The 24,832-nt window shown below is 41.3% G+C and overlaps 1 protein-coding gene across 3 annotated transcripts; it reads right to left on the bottom strand.

Moving 5' to 3' along the window:
• Positions 1-212: 212 nt before the first annotated feature.
• On the bottom strand, positions 213-23,985 carry RDH11 (retinol dehydrogenase 11). Of its 3 annotated transcripts, none has more exons than XM_060166726.1 (7): positions 23,842-23,985; positions 21,119-21,237; positions 19,681-19,836; positions 18,403-18,507; positions 17,613-17,822; positions 14,100-14,289; positions 213-1,034 (listed from the first exon to the last, which is right to left on the bottom strand). In XM_060166726.1, the coding sequence occupies exons 1-7, from the start codon at positions 23,907-23,909 to the stop codon at positions 965-967; spliced, it is 918 nt and encodes a 305-aa protein (XP_060022709.1). In that variant the 5' UTR covers positions 23,910-23,985; the 3' UTR covers positions 213-964. The 3 variants fall into 3 exon arrangements, with proteins under 3 accessions (XP_060022709.1, XP_060022703.1, XP_060022719.1); XM_060166720.1 differs by having other exon boundaries at positions 213-1,014; XM_060166736.1 differs by having other exon boundaries at positions 213-1,014; positions 17,703-17,822.
• Positions 23,986-24,832: the final 847 nt, after the last annotated feature.

The following is a 24,832-nucleotide window of genomic DNA, read 5'->3' as shown; positions in this document are numbered from 1 at the left end:
CCCAGCTGCATAAATACACAAGAACACACACAAAGATATACTCAGGGACAATCACTAAATAGCCTTTCCCTTCTGGTTTTCTAAGAGAAACGAAGGCACAAAAAGGAGGCCTCCATGGATCTAGGGTCAGTAACTGAAGTCAGGTGGCCTATCTTCTCAAGCTGCTTCTTTCACTACCCTCTTGCTGATTTGAGAAACAGCAGGAAAATGAATGACAGTTTAAATTTGATTTTTATTTTTGCCTTTCCCCAAATTTCTGCCATCCTGTAAACTCTACCAACTTCTTAGAAAAGGAAGCTCTTCTGTGGTCTAGGCATGTGAAAGTGTTTTAGCAGCAGTGGCTTTAGGTTGTCAGAGATAAAGCCATGCCACAATCCAGATTCAGTGAAGTTTCCTGAAAGAATCCAGACGTTGGTGCCATGATGGTTTTCTTAAGAGGTGAGGGACAAGCCCTGCTCTTGAGCCAAGCCACTGTGACTCCTGGAGTTTAGCTAAGGCTAAAGGATGGCCCCCTTGAAGGCTGTTTGGTTGGGAGGAACTACATTGTGGACAAAGAGGATAGAAACTAATCCAAAGTGCCAGAAATTAACCCCTGCCATAGCTTAGGTTCTCCTAGGTAGTAGGCTTCAGAAGGAAGATATGAGCTTGGAGGTCATATGAAGGTCTACTTATCCTATATTATCTCTAGTAACTCTGGCAGTAACAGGAGCAAAATAAATCTGGACAAATGCGAGGCATTTAGATGAATCTGGCAGTGTACACTGGGCTGTTACCAGACATCAAGCAGGCGAGGCTGGAAGGTTTGCTTTCTTTGTGCTCAAGGTTTTGGCCATCCTGAAGGAGAATCATTTTGGCAGGGAGTACTTAGTAGTCTACTGCAGGCTTCTCTTGGGTCCAACTGCCATCACCTGTCAATCCACAGGGATGCCCAGCAGGTCACAGCTGACATCCCACAGCCGCCTTGCTACTGTCTCATTACGAGCCTGCGCAGAGACCCATGCCACACGGCAGTCACTGGAAAGGAAAGAGAAAGGCTGAAAGCACAGGGTTAAGAATGGAGTCTGCTCTCTGCCTGGGATAAGGAACACAACAGAAGAACAACCCAGGGATGACATGTGCTCTGGGCGCTTCACAGGACCAGTGTTTGCCCTAATTCTGCATCCTCCAATGTTTACCTCAGAGAAAATGTAATTACCATTTTAGAGCTTACTAGACCACACCGGCTCAGAATGCTTTGTTTGATATATAATGTGTACCATTTACTCTTTATATTCCCCTGTGTGTGTGTGTGTGTGTGTGTGTGTGTGTGTGTGTATATATATATATATATTTATATATATATATATACACACATATATACATATATATATATATTTAACTGTAATATCAGTGCCTGCCTGACTCCTGTGTATGTCCATCTTGTTCAAACATGTCTCTAAGGTTCACTCTATAGGACCTTGTACAGTGTCATGTAGCTGAGATACTGCTATTTACATTGGTCATAGATGCTTGGAGTGGTTAAAAAAAAAACCTTCTTCCTTCTGATCTACCTGCAGTTATAACTGTTTTTAAACTCAAAGAACAAGCAAAGTCAGCTTCATAACCAACAAAAGAAGTAAAAGATGATAGCAGAAAAGAAATGGTAATAACAAGGTCCCAGCTGTTTCATATACCTTCTCTTCATTGTTGTAACTACAATTGTTTTAAGTCCCCATTAAATGCCGGAGGGGTGTCCCAACTTTTCACCACCCAGAAAAGCTTCTCAAGGATAATTCTTTTACTCATGTTTGTATTCTCTGCATCTAGTACACAGCAGGGATTCAATGGAGGGTTATTTTCTTTTTAAATGATTGAGTAAAAGGCTCATGATCTTTGACGTCACGTGAGAAACAATTTTTAAAACTATACCGTTTCAAGAAAACTGCTTCCTGGACCATCTAAGCAAACTCTGAAGGTAAAAAGGAGAGTTGATAAGTCTGAAACAACCATGTGAAGCAAACCCCTAACACTACGTCCATTAAAACCGTGTTACTCAAACTCTGGGCTGTGGACAAACAGCAGGATCTCTGAGAACTTGCTAGAAATGCCAATTCTCAGGCCCCACCTCAGACCTGCTGAATCAGAATCTCTAGGATTGAGGCCTAGGAATCTGTTTTCAACCAGTTCTCCAAATGGTTCTTAAATACATGAAAGGTTGAAAAAAAATACTTAAAGATAACTTTGCATTTAAAAAACAAGCCTTATAAGTGTAGTACTTCTGTTTAAGGGAACTCACCAATACCACCAGCAAAACCTGCCATTTCTGAGTGAAAAAACTATCACTGATGACCAAGAGGGTCTGGATGACTCTCTGGAAATGACTTGGCCTCTGTAGGCCTCTACAGCCTCCAATGCACTAAGCCTTAAATTCCTTCTAAGTTTATGGTGAACAGCAAATGATACAAAGGACATGAAAATCCCCTGTAAGCTAAGACATGCTGTAAAAATTATTCAAATACAAAATTCAAATATTACATACAATAAGAACTACTGAAATATGGTTATGACATCAGCATGGTCATGATGCTGATATTTCCAGTGGGACTTTGGTAAGTATTAATCAGTATAGGTAAAAGATTGACCAATTTCAAAACTTACTATAAAGCTACTATAATCAAGATAGCATTATACTGGCATAGGGATACACATGTAAATGAATGGAATAGAATTAAAAGTGCAGAAGTAAACCCTCACATTTACAGTCGATTTTTGGTAACACTACTGTTATAGACTGATTCATGTCCCTCCAAATCCATAGGTTGAAGCTCTAACCCCCATGTGACTATAATGAAGATAGGGTCTTTAAGGAGGTAATTAAGGTTAAATGAGGTCATAAGGGTGAGGCCTTAATCCAACAGAACTAGCGTCCTTATTAAGAAGAGAAGGAGACACCAAGAATATATGCACACAGAGGAAAGGCCATGTGAGGACGTAGCAAGAAGGTAACCATCTGCAATGCAGAAGAGAGGCCTCACCAGAGTAGCCCTGCCAGCCTCTTAATCTTGAACTTCCAGCCTCCAGAACTGTGATAAAATAAATTAATGTCATTTAAGCCATCTAGTTTGTGGTATTCTGTTATGGCAGCCCGAGATGGACTAATACAGCTATCATGACAATTCAGCAAAGAGAAAATAATCTTTTCAACAAATGGTTCTGGGACAATTGGATATCCAAATGCAAAAGAATGAAGTTGGAACCCTACCTCATACCATATACAAAAATTAACAAAAATGGATCATACGGAATTCCCTGGCAGTCCAGTGGTTAGGATTCTGCTCTCACTGCCAGGGGCCCAGGTTTGATCCCTGGTCGGGGAACTAATATCCCCCATGCTGTGTGGCATGGCCAAAAAAAAAAAAAAAAAAAGGAGAGAGGGCAAACAGCAGAAGCAAGAAGAACTACAATTCTGCAGCCTGTGGAAGAAAAACCACATTCACAGAAAGACAGGCAGAGGACTTTGTACCAGATGAAGGAACAAGATAAAACCCCAGAAAAACAACTAAATGAAGTGGAGATAGGCAACTTTCCAGAAAAAGAATTCAGAATAATGATAGTGAAGATGATCCAGGACCTCAGAAAAAGAATGGAGGCAGGGCTTCCCTGGTGGCACAGTGGTTAAGAATCCACCTGTCAATGCAGGGGACACAGGTTCGAGCACTGGTCCGGGAAGATCCCACATGCCGTGGAGCAACTAAGCCCGGGCACCACAACTACTGAGCCTGCACTCTAGAGCCCACAAGCCACAACTACTGTAGCCTGCGCACCTAGAGCCTATGCTCCACAACAAAAGAAGCCACCACAATGAGAAGCCTGTACACCTCAATGAAGAGTAGCCTCACTCACTGCAACTAGAGAAAGCCCGCATGCAGCAACGAAGACCCAACAGAGACAAAAATAAAAAAAAATTAAAAAAAAGAATGGAGGCAAAGTTCAAGAAGATGCAAGAAATGTTTAACAAAGACCTAGAAGAAATAAAGAATACCTAGAAAATTAAAGAACAAACAAACAGAGATGAACAATACAATAACTGAAATGAAAAATACACTAGAAGGAGTCAATAGCAGAATAACTGAAGCAGAAGAACAGATAAGTGACCTGGAAGACAGAATGGTGGAATTCACTGCCACGGAACAGAATAAAGAAAAAAGAATGAAAAGAAATGAAGACAGTCTAAGAGGCTTCTGGGACAACATTAAACACAACAACATTCACATTATAGGGGTCCCAGAAGGAGAAAAGAGAGAAAAGAACCGAGAAAATATTTGAAGAGATTATAGTCGAAAATTTCCCTAACATGGGAAAGGAAATAGCCACCCAAGTCCAAGAAGCGCAGAGAGTCCCAGGCAGGATAACCCCAAGGAGAAACACACCAGACATATAGTAATCAAATTGACAAAAATTAAAGACAAAGAAAAATTATTGAAAGCAACAAGGGAACAACAACAAATAACATACAAAGGAACTCCCATAAGGTTAACAGCTGATTTCTCAGCAGAAACTCTATAAGCCAGAAGGGAGTGGCACGATATATTTAAAGTGATGAAAGGGAAGAAACTGCAACCAAGATTACTTTACCCGGCAAGGATCTCATTCAGATTCCATGGAGAACTCAAAAGCTTTACAGACAAGCAAAAGCTAAGAGAATTCAGCACCACCAAACCAGCTCTACAACAAATGCTAAAGGGACTACTCTAAGTGGGAAACACAAGAGAAGAAAAGAACCTACAAAAACAAACCCAAAACAATTAAGAAAATGGTAATAGGAACATACATATTGATAATTACCTTAAACGTGAATGGATTAAATGCTTCAACCAAAAGACACAGGTTTGCTGAATGGATACAAAAACAAGACCCATATACATGCTGTCTAGAAGAGACCCATTTCAGACCTAGGGCCACATACAGACTGAAAGTGAGGGGATGGAAAAAGATATTCCATGCAAATGGAAATCAAAGGAAAGATGGAGTAGCAATACTCATATCAGATAAAATAGATTTTAAAATAAAGAATGTTACAAGAGACAAGGAAGGACACTAGATAATGATCAAGGGATCAATCCAAGAAGAAGATATAACAACTATAAATATATATGCACCCAAGCTTTTGCACAGCAAAGGAAACCGTAAACAAGACCAAAAGACAACCCTCAGAATGGGAGAAAATATTTGCAAATGAAGCAACTGTCAAAGGATTAATTTCCAAAATTTACAAGCAGCTCATGCAGCTCAATAACAAAAAAACAAACAACCCAATCCAAAAATGGGCAGAAGACCTAAACAGACATTTCTCCAAAGGAGATATACAGACTGCCAACAAACACATGAAAGAATGCTCAACATCATTAATTATTAGAGGAATGCAAATCAAAACTACAATGAGATATTGTCTCACACCAGTCAGAATGGCCATCATCAAAAAATCTAGACACAATAAATGCTGGAGAGGGTGTGGAGAAAAGGGAACACTCTTGCACTGCTGGTGGGAATGTGAATTGGTTCAGCCACTATGGAGAACAGTATGGAGGTTCCTTAAAAAACTACAAATAGAACTACCATATGACCCAGCAATCCCACTACTGGGCATATACCCTGAGAAAACCAAAATTCAAAAAGAGTCAGGTACCAAAATGTTCATTGCAGCTCTATTTACAATAGCCCGGAGATGGAAACAACCTAAGTGCCCATCAACGGATGAATAGATAAAGAAGATGTGGCACATATATACAATGGAATATTACTCAGCCATAAAAAGAAACGAAATTGAGCTATTTGTAATGAGGTGGATAGACCTAGAGTCTGTCATACAGAGTGAAGTAAGTCAGAAAGAGAAAAACAAATACCGTATGCTAACACATATATATGGAATTTAAGGAGAAAAAAATGTCATGAAGAACCTAGGGGTAAGACAGGAATAAAGACACAGACCTACTGGAGAACGGACTTGAGGATATGGGGAGGGGGAAGGGTGAGCTATGACAGGGTGAAATAGAGGCATGGACATATATACACTAACAAACATAAGGTAGATAGCTAGTGGGAAGCAGCTGCATGGCACAGGAATATTGGCTCGGTGCTTTGTGACCACCTGGAGGGGTGGGATAGGGAGGGTGGGAGGGAGGGAGACGCAAGAGGGAAGAGATATGGGAACATATGTATATGTATAACTGATTCACTTTGTTATAAAGCAGAAACTAACACACTATTGTAAAGCAATTATACCCCAATAAAGATGTTAAAATATATATATATATATGCACCCAACATAGGATCACCTCAATACATAATGCAACTACTAACAGCTATAAAAGAGGAAATCGACAGTAACACAATAATAGTGGGGGACTTTAACACTTCACTTACACCAATGGACAGATCATCCAGACAGAAAATTAATAAAGAAACACAAGCTTTAAATGACACAATAGACCAGATAGATTTCATTGATATTTACAGAACATTCCATCCGAAAACAGCAGATTACACTTTCTTCTCAAGTGCCCACAGAACATTCTCCAGGACAGATCACATCTTGGGTCACAAATCAAGCCTCAGTAACTTTAAGAAAATTGAAATCATATCAAGCATCTTTTCTGACCACAATGCTATGAGATTAGAAATCAATTACAGGGGGAAAAAAGTAAAAAACACAAACACATGGAGGCTAAACAATACGTTACTAAATAACCAAGAGATCACTGAAGAAATCAGAGGAAACCAAAAAATACCTAGAGACAAATGACAATGAAAACACGACGATCCAAAACCTATGGGATGCAGCAAGAGCAGTTCTAAGAGGGAAGTTTATAGTAATACAATCCTACCTCAAGAAACAAGAAAAATCTCAAACAATCTACCTTTACACTAAAGGAACTAGAGAAAGAAGAACAAACAAAACCCAAAGTTAGTAGAAGGAAATAAATCATAAAGATCAGAGCAGAAATAAACGAAATAGAAACAAAGAAAACAATAGCAAAGACGAATAAAACTAAAAGCTGGTTCTTTGAGAAGATAAACAAAATTGATAAACCATTAGCCAGACTCATCAAGAAAAAGAGAGAGAGGACTCAAATCAATAGAAATTAGAAATGAAAATGGAGAAGTTACAACAGACACCGCAGAAATACAAAGCATCCTAAGAGACTACCACAAGCACCTCTATGCCAATAAAATGGACAACCTGGAAGAAATGGACAAATTTTTAGAAAGGTATAACCTTCCAAGACTGAACCAGGAAGAAATAGAAAATACAAACAGACCAATCACAAGTAATGAATTTGAAACTGTGATTAAAAATCTTCCAACAAACAAAAGTCCAGGACCAGATGGCTTCACAGGTGAATTCTATCAAACATTTAGAGAAGAGCTAACACCCATCCTTCTCAAACTCTTCCAAAAAATTTGCAGAGGAAGGAACACTCCCAAACTCATTCTATGAGGCCACCATCACCTTGATACCAAAACCAGACAAAGATACTACAAAAAAACAAAATTACAGACCAATATCACTGATGAATATAGATGCAAAAATCCTCAACCAAATACTAGCAAACAGAATCCAACAACACATTAAAAGGATCATACACCATGATCAAGAGGGATTTATCTCAGGGATGCAAGGATTCTTCAATATACGCAAATCAATCAATGTGATACACCATATTAACAAATTGAAGAATAAAAACCATATGATCATCTCAGTAGATGCAGAAAACTCTTTTGACAAAATTCAACACCCATTTATGATAAAAAACTCTCCAGAAAGTGGCCATAGAGGGAACCTACTTCAACAGAATAAAGGCCATATACGACAAACCCACAGCAAACATCATACTCAATGCTGAAAAACTGAAAGCATTTCCTCTATGATCAGGAACAAGACAAGGATGTCCACTCTCGCCACTCTTATTCAACATAGTATTGGAAGTCCTAGCCACAGCAATCAGAGAAGAAAAAGAAATAAAAGGAATACAAATTGGAAAAGAAGAAGTAAAACTGTCACTCTTTGCAGATGACATGATACTATACTTAGACAGTCCTAAAGATGCCACCAGAAAACTACTAGAGCTAATCAATGAATTTGGTAAAGTTGCAGGATAAAAAATTAATGCACAGAAATCTCTTGCATTCCTATACACTAACAACGAAAGATCAGAAAGAGAAATTAAGGAAACAATCCCATTTACCATTGCAACAAAAAGAATAAAATACCTTGGAATAAACCTACCTAAGGAGATAAAAGACCTGTACTCAGAAAACTATAAGACACTGATGAAAGAAATCAAAGATGACACAAACAGATGGAAACATATACCATGTTCTTGGATTGGAAGCATCAATATTGTGAAAATGACTATACTACCCAAAGCAATCTACAGATTCAATGCAATCCCTATCAAATTACCAGTGGCATTTTTTACAAAACAAGAACAAAAAAATCTTAAAATTCGTATGGAGATACAAAAGACCCCTAATAGCAAAAGCAGTCTTGAGGGAAAAAAACGGAGCTGGAGGAATCAGACTCCCTGACTTCAGACTACACTACAAAGCTACAGCAATCAAGACAGTATGGTACTGGCACAAAAACAGAAATATAGATCAATGGTATAGTATAGAAAGCCCAGAGATAAACCCACACACCTATGGTCAACTAATCTATGACAAAGGAGGCAAGGGTATACAGTGGAGAAAAGACAGTCTCTTCAATAAATGGTGCTGGGAAAACTGGACAGCTACATGTAAAAGGATGAAATTAGAACACTCCCTAACACCATACACAAAAATAAACTCAGAATGGATTAGAGACCTAAATGTAAGACTGGACACTCTAAAACTCTTAGAGGGAAACACATGAAGAACACTCTTTGACATAAATCACAGCAAGACCTTTTTTGATCCACCTCCTAGAGTAATGGAAATAAAAACAAAAATAAACAAATGGGACCTAATGAAACTTAAAAGCTTTTGCAAAGCAAAGGAAACTACAAACAAGATGGAAAGACAACCCTCAGAATGGGAGAAAATATTTGCAAACAAATCAACGGACAGGGCTTCCCTGGTGGTGCAGTGGTTGAGAGTCTACCTGCCAATGCAGGGGACACGGGTTCGTGCCCCGGTCCGGGAAGATCCCACATGCCGCGGAGCGGCTGAGCCTGTGTGTCCGGGAGAGGCCCCAACAGTGAGAGGCCCGCATACCGCAAAAAAAAAAAAAAAAATCAACAGACAAAGGATTAATCTCCAAAATATATAAACAGCTCATGCAGCTTAATATTAAAAAAACAAACCACCCAATCAGGCCAGAAGACCTAAACAGACATTTCTCCAAAGAAGACATACAGATGCCCAGAAGCACATGAAAAGCTGCTCAACAGAGACTTCCCTGGTGGCGCAGAGGTTAAGAATCCACCTGCCAATGCAGGGGACACGCATTCAAGCCCTGGTCCGGGAAGATCCCACAGGCTGTGGAGCAACGAAGCCCGTGCACCACAACTACTGAGCCTGCTCGCCTAGAGCCTGTGCTCCGCAACAAAAGAAGCCACTGCAATGAAAAGCCCACAAACCGCAACGAAGAGTAGCCCACGCGCAGCAACAAAGTCCCAACACAGCCAAAAATAAACAATAAATAAATTTTTAAAAAAAGCTGCTCAACATCACTAATTATTAGAGAAATACAAATCAAGACTACAATGAGGTATCACCCACCTCACACCAGTTAGAATGGGCATGATCAGAAAATCTACAAACAACAAATGCTGGAGGGGGTGTGGAGAAAAGGGAACTCTCTTGCCCTGTTGGTGGGAATGTAAATTGATACAGCCACTACGGAGAACAGTATGGAGGTTCCTTAAAAAACTAAAAATAGAATTACCATATGACCCAGCAATCCCACTAGTGGGCATATACCCAGAGAAAACCATAATTCAAAAAGACACATGCACCCCAATGTTCACTGCAGCACTATTTACAATAGCCAGGTCATGAAGCAACCTAAATGCCCATCGACAGACGAATAGATAAAGAAGATGTGGTACCTCTATACAATGGAATATTACTCAGCCATAAAAAGGAACGAAATTGAGTCATTTGTTGAGATGTGGATGGATCTAGAGATTGCCATACAGAGTGAAGTAAGTCAGAAAGAGAAAAACAAATATCATATATTATCGCATGTATGTGGAACCTAGAAAAATGGTACAGATGAACCGGTTTGCAGGGCAGAAAAAGAGACACAGATGTAGAGAACAAACGTATGGACACCAAGGGGGGAAAGTGGCGGGGGTGGGGGTGGGGGTGTGATGAATTGGGAGATTGGGATTGACGTGTATACTCTGATGTGTATAAAATGGATAACTAATAAGAACTTGCTGTATGACAGGGAGATCAGCTCGGTGCTTTGTGACCACCTAGAGGGGTGGGATAGGGAGAGTGGGAGGGAGGAAGACGCAAGAGGGAAGAGATATGGGGATATATGTGTATGTATAGCTGATTCACTTTGTCATAAAGCAGAAACTAACACACCATTGTAAAGCAATTATACTCCAATAAAGATGTTAAAAAAAAAAGAACCTGCTGTATAAAAAAATTAATAAAATAAAATTCAAAAAGAAAAACAAAAGGATCATAGACCTGAACTTAATGTTAAAACTATAAAACTGTTGGAAGAAAACAGTAATAAATCTTTGTGACCTAGGGCTAGGCAATAGTTTCTTAGATAAGACACCAAAAGCACAAGTGATAAAAGAAAAAATAGATAAATGAGACTTCATCAAAATTAAAAACTTCTGTTCTTCAAAGGACACCATGAAGAAACTGAAAAGACAAACCAACAGAATGGGAGAAAATATTTGCAAATCATATACCTGATAAAGGACTCATATCTAGATTATATAAAGAACTGTTACAACTAAACAACAAAAAGACAATCCAATTTAAAAATGGGCAAAGGATTTGAATAGACATTTCTCCAACAAAGATATAGAAATGGGCAATAAGCACATGAAAAGATGTTCAACATCATTAGCAGGAAAATGCAAATGAGAACCACAATGAGATACTACTCCATGCATACTCAGATAGCTAATATCAAAGGACAGACAGACAATAACAAGTGTTAACAAGGATGTGGAGAAATTGGAACCCTCATATACTGCTTGTGGCAATGTAAAATGGTGCAGCCACTTTGGAAAACAGTCTGGTAGTTTCTCAACAGCTAAAGTAGAGTTAAAATATAACCCATATTCCAGTGAGATTCCATTTCTGGGTTTATACCCAAGAGAAATATCCATACAAAATGTGTACATGAATGTTCATAGCAGCATTATCTTAATAACCCAGAAATGGGAAAAAATCCAAATGCCCATCAACTGATGAATGGATAAATGAAGATGGTGTATCCATAAAATAAGATATTTGGCAAAAAAAAGGAATGAACTATTGATACACCCTCTAGCATGGATGAACCTTAAACATGTAATGCTAAGTGAAAGCCAGTCACAAAAGGCCATATGTTATATAATTCCAACTGTATAGGCAAATCTATAAAGATAAAAAGTTGATTAGTAGTTTCAGGCAGAAAAGAACAACCAGTGCAAAGGTCCTAAAGCTTCAATCAAGACAGACTTCTATGTGCATGTCTTGCTAGTGGTCTACATGGCTGCTGTTGGATCTTCAAAATGCTTAAAATTAAGAATCTATTGTACTGGAAAGGCTCTTCAAAAGTCAATTCAATAATTATGGATTTGAAGCTGACTCTAAGCCATTCAGTCAAAACCAAGATAAAGCGTTATTTCATTTAAAAAAATCTCCAGGGAAGAAGAATCCAGTCACTCTTGAAAAATCATTCCAGTGTACAAAACTAAATAATCTATCTTCTTGCACTACAGACCTGCATTTCCAACTATCTGCTACACAGTTCTACTCACATCTTATGGATAACACACTCAACATGTACAGAGCCGGGTTTGTTATGTAGTGGGCAATTGTTACTCTTTGGTTGAACACCCATCCCACATTCTTTTGGCAATAGAAACCTGATTTCTTTCTATGGAATTACCTCTTCTTCTTGGATATAGTTTGAAGAGCCCATTAATCAAATGCCTGCCTGTCCTCCTGTAGCCAAGTGAGTGGGGGTGAGAGGATGGAGGCGATGATTGGGGCAGGAAGGAGACCCAATGCTTCCTCCCTGGAGAGTGGATGGTGAGCAACACAACAGACTGAAGACAGCTGGCGTTCACTCACTCCAGCAGCAGGGTCCTGGCCAGCTGACTGGCCATTCTGCCTGTTCGAAGCCTGACTCTTCAGTCTTCCCTTCGAACCTAGGAGTATCCCCATATTTTAATAAATTCTCTTCTTGCTTATGTTAGCCAGAGTCCATTTCCACTGGTTTGGAATCAAAGAACCCTAAGTTATACACATTATTTATCTACAACTTCTGTCTCAGTTAATGTCACAATTAATCTCCTAATAAGTCAGGCTTGAACCCAGGTCACCAAATCCTCCTCTACCCCCTCACTGGTTGGTCATCAAGTGGTAAAAATTCTGCCTCTTCAGGGTCTCTCACTTAAATCATTCTCCTCATTCCGGCTGTCATTACCCTACATCAGAAACTCATTCTCTCTCATTTGAGGTACTTCATTCATTCATCAAATGGAGTTACTAAGGATATTTTTCTAAACCGCAGACCAGATTGTGGCTCTCTCTGCTGAAACAACTTCTGTGGCTCCTCTCTAAGCCTGGCATTATAGACCTTTCATGATCTGACTGTCTACCTTTCATTTCAATCTGAATTTATTTACAGCCCTTTCTCTAAAATTTCAGATTATTTCCACAAAATCTTGAAGGTGGAGGTGAAACCGTGTTAAAATTTTGATCTTATGTGATATCTGGAACTTGCTTCAAAATAATATGGAATGAGAAAAATATGGGAAGGGGTAGTGGATGGAGATGAGGCAGGATTGGCCATGGGTTAATGGTTGTTGAGGTTGATTACGGGTATATGGGGATTCAACATGCTATTTTGTCTACTCCTGTGTACATTCAAAATTCCCTACAATACAAAGTTTTAAAAGTCTTCACTTATTCAAGAAGGGAGTCCATTGATACTATTTTAGTCCTGAAGGCAATGGAGAAATACAGATTCAAATTCTTTTTAATGTGAAAAAATAGAACTAGGAGTCCAAAAAGGAACAAAGAAAACTAGATTGACATAAAAAATGTAGAAGAAAAGAAACAACCAGAAAGCATAATCATCCATATAAAAGATGGCATGAATAAAATCAAACCTAGCAGTTACCACAAAAAAATATGAATGGGTCAAATTACCCTATTAAAAGATAAAACATCAGCATCATTAGCAGCATCATTAACTACCCTCATCCCTAGAGTCAAGAGACAAAAGCCATATTGGACAATGTACTTTTTTAAAAAGGTAAGGTATACATATAGACAATGGAATATTACTCAGCCATAAAAAAGAATGAAATAATGCCATCTGCAGTAACATGGATGGACCTAGAGATTATCATACTAGGTGCTAGGTGAAGTAAGTCAGACAGAGAAAGACAAATATCATATGTCATCACTCATGTGTGGAATCTAATTTTTAAAAATAACACAAATGAACTTATTTACAAAACAGAAAGAAACAGACTTACAGATATCGAAAACAAACTTATGGATACCAAAGGGGAAACATGGTGGAGAGGGATAAATCAGGAGCCTGGGATTAATATACACACACTACTATATCTAAGATAGGTAACCAACAAGGACCTACTGTATAGCACAGGGAACTCTACTCAATATTCTATGATAACCTATATGAGAAAAGAATATGAAAAAGCATGAATATATGTATATGTATAACTGAATCACTTTGCTGTACACCTGAAACTAACACGACATTGTAAATCAACTATAGTCCAATATAAAATGAAAATTTAAATAAATAAATAAACACCCGCTCCCCCCCAAAAAATAAAAAGGGTATGGCATACCAGACAAATCCAAATGATTTCCTGTGGGCAATGAAATTCCATCTTCAAAAACAGATACATTCATACCTGAAATGGTTTCCACTTAGAACTTCAAGACCTTCTGTTAAGGCACAGTACAGGCTGGTCTGGGCTCCCTGCTGAGGGGTCTTGATGAAGAAGGAGAAAAGCCACCAAATCCACCTCATGAGGGATGAGTGCCGAACCAATTCAGAGTCGACTGTGCCAGGGTGTACAGAGTACGTTGTAACGCCACAGCCTGATGCGGGGATGCCATATAGAGAGGGGAAGACAGGACTTGATGTTGCCAAGTGGCCAAAGAGAGCAGAAGACATGAATAAACATTTGCCCCATGTGGACTCCCTTCCCATGATGCAATCGCAAGCACTCCTCACAGTAATTTATACCTTCATTTCACAGATTACAATTAAGGCTCAGAGAGGTTATTAACTGCTAGGAAGCAGCAGAGCCAGGACCTCTCAGAAGCACTTGACATTGTTAACCACTCTCATCCTAAAGCTGCCTTTTCACTGGCTTCCATGATCCCACACCTCTTCTGGTTTTTTTAACCTTTCTGGATGCATCCTCTTGTTTCCTGGACCGGTTCATCATCTTCTACCCAAACTTTAAATGTTAAGAGTTCTCATGGCTCACTAAATTCCCTCTCTGTAACTTTACAGCACTCATTTTTATCTATGGTCCAAGTGGCTCCTTTTAACTCTTGGCTGACAATAAAAGGCAGTATAATGTGGTGGTTAAGGGTATGGACTTTGTAGTCAGAATGCCCAGTTTCAAATCCAAGCTTTACCACTCACTAGCTGTGTGACCTTCCTGATGTTGTGACTTAGTTTCCTCATCTGTAAAATAGGGATAATTATAATACCTACACCTCACAGAGCTGTTCTCAGGATTAAATGAGTTCGTGTGTAAAAGAGCTTAGAATACTGTCTGGTGCGTGATAAGCGCTAAATGACACTTATGCATGTGCTATTTCAGGTCCCCAATTCTTTTCTAGAAACCCTGGGGTCAGAAATGTTTCCAATTTTTTAAATTTTATTATATATATATAAAGTGTCTAGTACCTACTCTCCCTAGTACAGGTGAGGTTTTGCTGCCAAATGAGTTTTGGTATCAAGCTTAGGAAAAAACTGAGTTTTCAGGCCTTTGTGGATTTCACAATTACAGAAAAAGGACTGTGGACCTGTACTATTTTCCACTTGACATCTACTCTAGATGACCCATAGTAATGCAGACTCAGAGGTCCAAAACTGACTTCATATATTTAAGGCCAAACCTGGTTCTTGCAGTGTTCCCTACACTTTCAACCAGGCAGGCACACAGGACCAGACCTTAAGGATCCACCACCTCACCATACATCTCCAATCAACAAGCCCTGCGATTTTCACATTCTAAATATCTCTCAGGAGTGTCTATTACCCTCCGTCTCCACCACCCTAGTCCAAGCTACCCTCACTTCTTACCTCAACCACAGAAATCACCTGCTGCATCCACTCTTGCTCTCGTTTTGAAAAAGGATTCCATTTTAACGGCTTTCCATTGCTCTTAGAATAAACACTGAAATCCTTACTGTAGCCTCTCTGGATTTCACCTTCACCAACCTTACCAGTCTCAGCTCAGACCTCTTGCTTTCTACATTCTAACTATGACTGCCTTTTCTCAGTTTCTCAAGCAGAGACCAGACCTTCATGCATTCTCTTCCTTCTACCTGGAATGTTCCTCAGCCCCCTCAGCTGCCTCACCCCACCCACACTGTAACCCATTTAATTTCTTCTTTTTTTTTTTTTTGCGGTACGCGGGCCTCTCACTGTTGTGGCCTCTCCCCTTGCGGAGCACAGTCTCCGGACGCGCAGGCTCAGCGGCCATGGCTCACGGGCCCAGCCGCTCCGCAGCATGTGGGATCTTCCCGGACCGGGACACGAACCCGTGTCCCCTGCATCGGCAGGTGGACTCTCAACCACTGCGCCACCAGGGAAGCCCTAACCCATTTAATTTCTAATCATCCTGCAAGGGCTCAGCTTGCAACTCACTCCCTCAGAAAAGTCCTTCCTGATCCTTCAGACTGAATAAGGTTCTCCCCACCACCCCCCTGCCAATCCATTATAGGTCCTCGTAATTCCCCTTTACAGCATTTATCAAAATTATAATTAAATAACAACAACAAAAAGAAAACTGTCTAGCCGTTGTTTAGGAAATGAATAAACTAAAGCACATCTATACTATGAAACACAATGTGGCCAACAAAAGTAATGGGGTAAATCTCTATGTAGTACATGGAAAGATCTCTAAGATGCTGTGCTGGAATTTCACTTCCTTATGTATGATATATACATATGTAAATGCACAAGAAAATAATTGGAATGGTGCACATCAAGTTGTTGACAGTGGTATCTTGAGGGTAGAAAAGCAGAAAGGGAAGAGAGGAGAATAACTCTATATACTTCCATCTTATTTGAACTTTTTACAATGAGAATTATTCATGCATTACTAGACTGATTTTACATGTGATTTTACATGCGACAGTTGTATAAATACTTGCTAATTATTTCTCTCTCCCATTGGATGTGAACCACTCCACCACTCCACTAATCCAGTGTGTAAAATAGCATGGACATTGGCATACGTGGTTGTTGAATGAATGACTCTTCCGTCATGCCCAGGTTTCTTTCATTGCATCATAGCTATTTCCCACCTAATCCTCATACCTATCAGGTTTTCTCACTCGTGTAGCCTCCGCTTTTATCTGATCCTCACAGCTGGGTCCATCTCTCCACTTCCAGGCCACCCTAGCTCCCTGACCAACCTTTGGGTAGTTTTCACCATCCAGTTACCCTGATCCATCCCAAGCTGATAAAGGATGTTATGCCCTGGGCACAGACATAACTCTCCATCTCACAGCTGTCCATGTGGTTTGAGGATCCTGTTCCAACGATGGGGCTAATATGTCTGATACCTTCAGCCTGAATTCTGCCTGCCTTAATCCTAAGCAACTCTAATTGTCCACCCTGGATTTCCTGTTCTATTTATTGGAAATCCATAGTAGACCATTCCAAGGATCTCTGTTTATTTGTGACTGGAGACTGCCCTCCTCAAGGATACATTTCCCTCTGATATGACCCTTTGTTATTAGGGAGACCCCCTCCATAGTCCCAGCACCTGTTTTATCCCAATGGTTGTAGCCAGTGCCAGTTCTAGTCCCTCCCTTCTATCTAGTTTCATTAAGAGTCAAAAAACTTGCTTTGCTCATGAGGCCTGAATTAATCACGACAATAACCCGTGAAGCAGTCCCATTTTACATATGAGGAAATAAGTCTTGAAAAGTTAAATAACTTGCTTCAGGTCATACAGCTAATAACTGCCAAAGCCCAGCCTTCAGAATTTTCCCGTTACCTCCCAGTCACCTCTAACATTCACTTGTGGGCTGTTTACTGAAACTATACCCAGGTAGAGCCATGGAAACAGGTCCTGTCCAGTGGATGGGCTCCAGAAAACAGTTCCTATTCCTGTGGCTTTTAGCTACTTCCCATTGACTCATGTCTCCACACTCATTTCTTCTAAGCCTACCTTTTAGCCTCCGGGCCAGTTCCTGGGTAAAGAGGATGTTGGCTAACTTGCTGTGACAGTAGGCCAGGCCTGCATGGTAGAACTTCTCACCCTGCAGGTTATGGAAGTGGATCCTTCCCAGGTGATGTGCTAAGGAAGACACATTCACTACCCTTGATGGGGTTGATTCCTTCAACTTCTCTAGCAACAGGTGGGTCAGGAGGAAGTGACCTTTGAGAAAAAGTAGAATTAACAGATTTCAGGGCCAATGGGAGGGTGAAAGGAGTAGTGGTGAGCCGGGCTCAGCTATGGAAGGCAGAGCATTCAAGAATAAGGCTTTTTGCCTCATTAATTCATTATCAACTACAGAATAAGTTCAGTGACGGTTTAGGGAAATAGGAACAGCCAAAGACATGAGACATCTTTCTATGAGGTAGGTCTGGATTATGTGAATACGAATATGAAGTCATGTCTTATTCCAACTTTGAATAACATCGCTGTTTAAGAGCAGGTGGCCTCTACTTGATGCTGGCCACAAGGGTCTCTACAAAGAAAGCAACACAGCCCCCAGTCCAATTAGGTTGTTCAAAAATATCCTAAGGTAAATTGAATCTGAAGCACAGATTAAAAAGTGGGAGGAACCTCAAGCAAGCCTGAGCTTTCAGGCAGGACAACACTATTTATTATACATTTATAGTCTGTTATGGCCCAAAGGTCCAATCACACCGCAAAGAAGGCTCCATGTGACCCTAAGTTTTCCAAGGAGAACTTTAGTTTCCCTCTAGCTTTGTGATGAGACACAATTTCTTACCTAAGTGGTTGACTCCCATGTGCATCTCAAAGCCGTCGGCTGTCTTGGAGTAGGGACACATCATCACTCCTGCGTTGTTGATCAAAATGTGGAGATGCTCTTCCTCTGCAGGGAAGAGGGGATGGAGTGTGGAAGTGGCCAGCCACAGCTGTTACATCTTTGAAATCTGCCCCATACCCATGCTTTGAAAATGAGGACGCATGGCTTCAATCTTTCCTCTATTTTCCCCTCATACTTATTTTGTATTGTTTTTTCATTTTAAGACTTCAGTTGAATCATACATACTCTTAATACAGGGCAAAATTCCACCTGACACTACCAAATGGCCTTTCCAATCTTTCCAGTTCAGGAGCTACTTACTCAGTGCTTTTGGGAAGTGTTCTGTCTATCTCTCCCAACAGAAAGACTTCCCAAGCTGAATGGGAAATTCCAAAACAAGAGGAAAAGGATACTCTCTATGCCTCCCTGCCGCTCGGATTCAGGCCCACAAAGAAACACTGGTTTCACCGCTTTGTTTCATCTGCCAACTCTCTCTTATGATTTATTTCCTCAAATGAGTTGTAATTTCTGACTAAAAGTATATATCAGTGGAAGTTGCTTCCCTTGGGAGGCCTAGATCCCTGGGTTATGAGGGAATAAGCCTTCAGGGTGCTCTTGGACTCAATTTTGATGTGATACTATGGGGTTTTACATTAAGTTCTCAGCTCAAGTTTCTTGCACCGGTTGGTGGTGTGAATGAATTCCCCACCACCCCATAAATGATGTCAGCTTGAAGTTCTAATTTCTTGCAGATTACGGTTTATCCATCCATGTTCTAAAGAGATGTTAAGCTTCTTTGTCACATCCCTGAGCTGGTGGCCTGGGTTTTTTTTTAAGCTCCCTGTACCAAGGACCAGATGGCTTTCTGTGAATCCCAACCTTACGTGGAGCCTCAGATACAGACAGCAACCCAGCCCTCAACATCCTGAGGTCTCATCTCCTATCCCTGTGTGGATATTTGGACTCCAGACCTTAAAGCCCATTTTGAGTTCTGGTACACGTATGAGATTTCTGGCTTTAGTTCTTATGCACTGCTATGAACCTTTGAATTCACTTTTTGTTTCTGCCTCTTGAGTATTTCCCTTTGTTACTAATGAGTTCAGCTATGAATCATAAGTTTTTGGCTATATTTTGTCTAGCATTTCTATGTGTCAGAGAGGGAGAGGAGTCTTTTCCTTTTAGCTAAGTCTGCCATGTTGATTGCAAGACCCACAGCATAGTCTCCAGTTCCACACTTACCTGCTAAGAAGCCCTTAGCAAAGGCTCGAATAGATTTAGTATCAGCCAAGTCCAGTTTCCGCACCAACACCTGTTGGTTCCCTGTCATGATCTGGATCTCTCTGGCCACCAACTCCCCCTTTTGCACATCCCGGCAAGCTAAATATACACGGGCTCCTGTCAACCAACATATAAAAGAGACAAACTGTCGGCTCTGTTTCTGAGTGAGCATCAAAGACCTAACACTAATGTTAAATGTTATTTTCTACTGTTTTTTTAAAAAAGGAATTACCCCTACTTGACACAGAGGTATCTGATGAACAAATCAGAAAAGAAAAATAAATCAATAATATTCATTGTGTCCATTATATATAGAACATTGTACTAGTGTCAGACCAGCAAATCAGCGGGGCACTTGGAATGTTCTTGAATTCCAAGACTGGGAGGAAATAATGAGAACGGTCATCATTGCAAGGGATAAAAGAGCAGTAGCAAGAAGAAGACCTAAATAGACATTTCTCCAAAGAAGATCTACAGATGGCCAATAGGCACATGAAAAGATGTTTAACATCGCTAATTATTACAGAAATGCAAATCAAAACTACAATGAGATATCATCTAACACCAGTCAGAATGGCCATCATTAAAAGTCTACAAATAACAAATGCTAGAGAGGGTGTGGAGAAAAAGGAACGCTCCTACACTGTTGGTGGGAATATAAGTTGGTGCAACCACTATAGAAAACAGTATGGAGTCTCCTCAGAAAACTAAAAATAGAATTACCATATAACCCAGCAATCCACTCCTAGGCATATATCTGGACAAAACTATAATTCAAAAAGATACATGCACCCCTATGTTCATAGCAGCACTATTCACAATAGCCAAGATATGAAAACAGCCTAAATGTCCATTGACAGATGAATGGATAAAGAAGATGTGGTACATATATACAATGGAATACTACTCAGCCATAAAAAAGAATGAAATAATGCCATTTGCAGCAACATGGATGCAACTAGAGATTATCACACTAAGTGAAGTAAGTCAGAAGGAGAAAGACAAATACCATATGATATCACTTATACATGGAATCTAAAATATGACACAGAAGAACCTATCTACAAAACAGAAACAGACTCACAGACATAGAGAACAAACTTGTGGTTGCCAAGATGGGGGTTGTGGGGGATGGATGGACTGGGAGTTAGGGATTGGCAGATGCAAGCTATTACATATAGAATGGATGGACAACAAGGTCCTACTGTATAGTGCAGGGAGCTATATTCAATATCCTATGATAAACCACAATGGAAAAGAATATATTAATAAAAGAATGTATATATATGTATAACTGAATCACTTTGCTGTACAGCAGAAATTAACATTGTGAATCAACTACACTTCAATTAAAAAAAAACAACAGTGGCAGGAGGGAATTAGAAGCAGATGAATTTGCCTCTTTGAGCTAGCTCTTTGGCTGTCTCCTTCCCGATGCCTGTGTTGGCTCCAGTGACCACAGCGACCTTCCCAGGAAGCTGGATGGTTGATGTACACACCCCGCTGGACAGCATTTTCCTGCAGACAGAGGAGAGCTCATCAGTTCTTCATTCTCTTTGTCTCAGCCAGAGATTCCTGCAATGTTCTCGCGTCTACAGGTCCCAAGGCTGAGGGCTGTTTTGGTTCCTTCTACTGCTGGCTTTTTATAGATTAAAGGAAGGTTGGAGGAAAGAAAACAAAATTTTCTGCTCTTAAGATTTTCTTGCTTCGGCTTCCCTGGTGGCACGGTGGTTAAGAATCTGCCTGCCAATGCAGGGGACACGGGTTCGAGCCCTGGTCCAGGAAGATCCCACATGCCATGGAGCAACTAAGCCCACGTGCCACAACTACTGAGCCCGCGTGCCACAACTACTGAAGCCCACGCGGCTAGAGCCCGTGCTCCGCAACAAGAGAAGTCACCGCAATGAGAAGCCCGTGTGCAGCAACGAAGACCCAACACAGCCAAAAATAAAAATAAATAAATAAGTAAATAAATTTATTAAAAAGAAAAAGATTTGCTTGTCCAAATGTTTCTGCTCTTGCTTGAGGACAGAAGTGATTCTATTATAAGGGCAAACCTTAGCACTGTTCCCTGCAGTTACAAGAACTGATGAATATCTGTTTAGCCAGGATCCTGGTGGAGCTCTTTCTTAGGCTTAGGAAATCACAAGACTCAGCCTAGAAAAAGAAAGAACTGGTCCACTGATGTTAATCTGTCCATAACTGTCACTTTATGGTCTTAATAAAACAGCTTACCCAACACAAAGTTAAAATTATGAAAGCTTGTCAACCTGGACAAAACGAACAGAAACACACACACACACTTAAAAATAAGACAAAGAGGGACTTCCCTGGTGGCACAGTGGTTAAGAATCCGTCTGCCAATGCAGGGGACATGGGTTCGAGCCCTGGTCCAGGAAGATCCCTCATGCCACGGAGCAACTAAGCCCGTGTGCCACAACTACTGAGCCCGTGTGCCACAACTACTGAGCCCGCGTGCCACAACTACTGAAGCCTGTGTGCCTAGAGCCCGTGCTCCACAACAAGAGAAGCCACCGCAGTGAGAAGCCTGCGCTCAGCAACAAAGAGTAGCCCCTGTTTGCCGCAACTAGAGAAACCTTGCACACAGCAACGAAGACTCAATGCAGCCAAAAATAAATAAATACATTTAGAAAAAATAAATAAATAAGACAAAGAATAATGTTAATAAGTACAAAGGGGAGCTGAGATTCAAGTCCTGGTTTCACTAATTTGAGTCCTTCTTCCTTCATCCTGCTTCTCCAGAAGAATGAATGCACAAACAGATATTAGTAGGCCTCGGATTGTTTTTTTCTCTGCAAATCTTGGGGGCTCAATTTAAAACAATTTGTTGACTGGGAGATGCATTTTTAAGAGCATTTCAACCTTTTTCATTGAACTTAGAATTGCAAAGTGCACACTTCTAGCCACTAAAGTTCCTGCTTAGAACACACAGGCCACGAAGGAAGCAAACTAACTCAAGGTGACCACCAACGGATATCTTCCTCCTCAGAACAAGCCTCCCTGCTCTGTTTCCCACATTCCTTCAGCTTTAGCTCCAGGAGCCACAACATATCAGGGCCTCTACCCAGCTCTTCCTTCTGCTTAACCAGCAGGAAGAAAAGAGACAATCAACTATGAAAGTCCAGCTCTGGTCGAGCCCCCATGACCTAGCTCGGTGGTTTGGAACATCACCCTTGGAGTGTAACCTTCCTTAGAAAAATCTTGCTGAGGTATGAGCACTATTTTCAGTTCAGGTTCAACTCTTCAGTGAGATTCTATGGGGATAAGAGGATGTCGTGGCAGAAAGAGATAAAAAGCAGCGTTTCGCCCCAGTACCAACACCCATGTGTGCCTAGAGGTGGAAGGACTGCGTGTGCAGAGGGGAGGAAAAATACAACTGGAGGAGGGGCTCGAGGGAGGTGGGGAGAAAGGGAAGGGGTGAATGTGGTAAGAAACGGCAGAGGGTGATCTAGCGCGCCTTCCAGTTCCACTCAGAAAGTGACCGCGTCCCCCTTCCCCCGCCCATCCAATCCCCACCGAGGGAAGGAGTGTGTGTCTTCAGTCACTGGTCCACCGTCACTACTGGTGATTTACTCAGCACCAATCAGCAGTGTGCAACTCGCTGCTGATTCTCCGGGGCACTCAGCCAGCCATTGGCTGATGTGTCCCCTGGTCAAGAGACCACGACCCTCAACCTCTCCTCCCCACCCCCAAACCCCAGAGCAGGGCTCGGACCACCTCCCACCCCCAACTCCTGCTGCGAAGGCAGGTAGTAGGCAGGAGAATGTGATGAAACCCTTTCAATTCTCTCCTTTACTACATCTGTCCAGAGAAAAAGCAAATCTAACAGCAACAAGAGAGCAAGCAATGGAGCTGCAGATGTCACGATTCGCACTGAGGAAACAAAGCAGGGTGCTCCGGACTGCAGCCCCTTCCCACGGCCTGGGGTCTCCTGGTATCGCCCTCCTCACCCAGGACATGCACCTCCTCCGACCAACCGAACTCCCCTACTTGGAGCCCCGCGGGGAGTCTTCCTTTCCTTCTTTTGAAGAACAGAGCTTCTATGGGGATGAATATTTCCCCCGAAGACTTCTCAAGAGAAGGCAATACATTTGCACAGACCTGATTTGGGGTGCAGCGATGTACAGGAGAAAGGGGAGGAGGAGGAGCACGAGCAGGACCCCAATCATCTCGCGGGGAGGCAGGTGCGGCTGCCGGAGGTGAGCGAGATGCCCCAGCGGTGCTCGCCGGCTGTGGCCTCTCTTCCAAGACACGCCCTAGTAAAGTGCGACAGCCCGGGGAGTAAAGCTGTCTGGGAAATGTAGTCCAAAGCTTGGCATGTGAACACGCTGTTCCCAGACGCTGAGAGAAGCTGAATCTTGCACCAGATACGCAACGGGTCCCCAACCAGCTAGGATCTAGGGCCTTTGGGATCATCAAACCAGCTCTCCCATGGCCCTTCTGGCCACCATGAAATCTCCCCAGTTCTCTCTGTGCCGGTGCCTAAGTCCAGACCCTGGTTCAGTTTTCCCCAATTATCGTTAGGTGGCTACCGCATGTTTCTCCTGGAGGTCAAATATTGGCGTCTGGGAAATGTTCTAAGGCTGATTGCACAAAAGAGGAGCGGTTGGAGTCTGACAGTTTGGGGGGAGGGGGGAATCTTTCCTCCTTAGGGATTCCTTCACGCAAAGAAGCAGAAGCAATCGGTCCCTGAAGACACTAGCAGGAGAATCATTTTATTGTGTCTTTTTGGAATTATAATGAAATATAAAGTATAATCGTAATTTTCCTGGTGTTTGAGTGTGAATTGATGATAGAATATAGTTTTCTTGATGACTTGGGTTAGTTATATTAACTTCCAGGGTAGCAATGGATTTCTCAGATTAGCACAGTTGGTTTTGCCTACTCATGAAAGTATTTAATCCTGTCTTGAATTAAAGCCATGGAAATTCTCTGGGAACAAGGAGTTTCCCTGGTCAGTCACTCCTTTCGGTCTGCCATCTGAGGACTATGTCTCGTTTCCTTGGGGGTGAAGGTGGGGAATGTTTTAAGTCATTATCTGTCTGTGGTCCCTGACTGCGCACAGTAATGTATTCTGGTTCTTCTGGATAAT

The sequence above is a fragment of the Lagenorhynchus albirostris genome, chromosome 1, assembly GCF_949774975.1.
Source record: "Lagenorhynchus albirostris chromosome 1, mLagAlb1.1, whole genome shotgun sequence".
NCBI lineage: Eukaryota > Metazoa > Chordata > Mammalia > Artiodactyla > Delphinidae > Lagenorhynchus > Lagenorhynchus albirostris.
Note: the sequence above shows the minus strand (reverse complement) of the source record. Positions and strands in the feature narration are given on the sequence as shown.

Bases quoted from the DNA above. Each gene is read 5' to 3' on its own strand.
- RDH11 (XM_060166720.1), bottom strand. From the start codon at position 23,909: ATGATTGGGGTCCTGCTCGTGCTCCTCCTCCTCCCCTTTCTCCTGTAC. The intron at 21,238-23,841 runs GTCTGTGCAAAT...CTCTGTCTGCAG, and splicing joins ATCGCTGCACCCCAAATCAG to GAAAATGCTGTCCAGCGGGG. The intron at 1,015-14,099 runs GTATGAATGTAT...TTTCCTTTCCAG, and splicing joins CTAAGTGGAAACCATTTCAG to TGACTGCCGTGTGGCATGGG.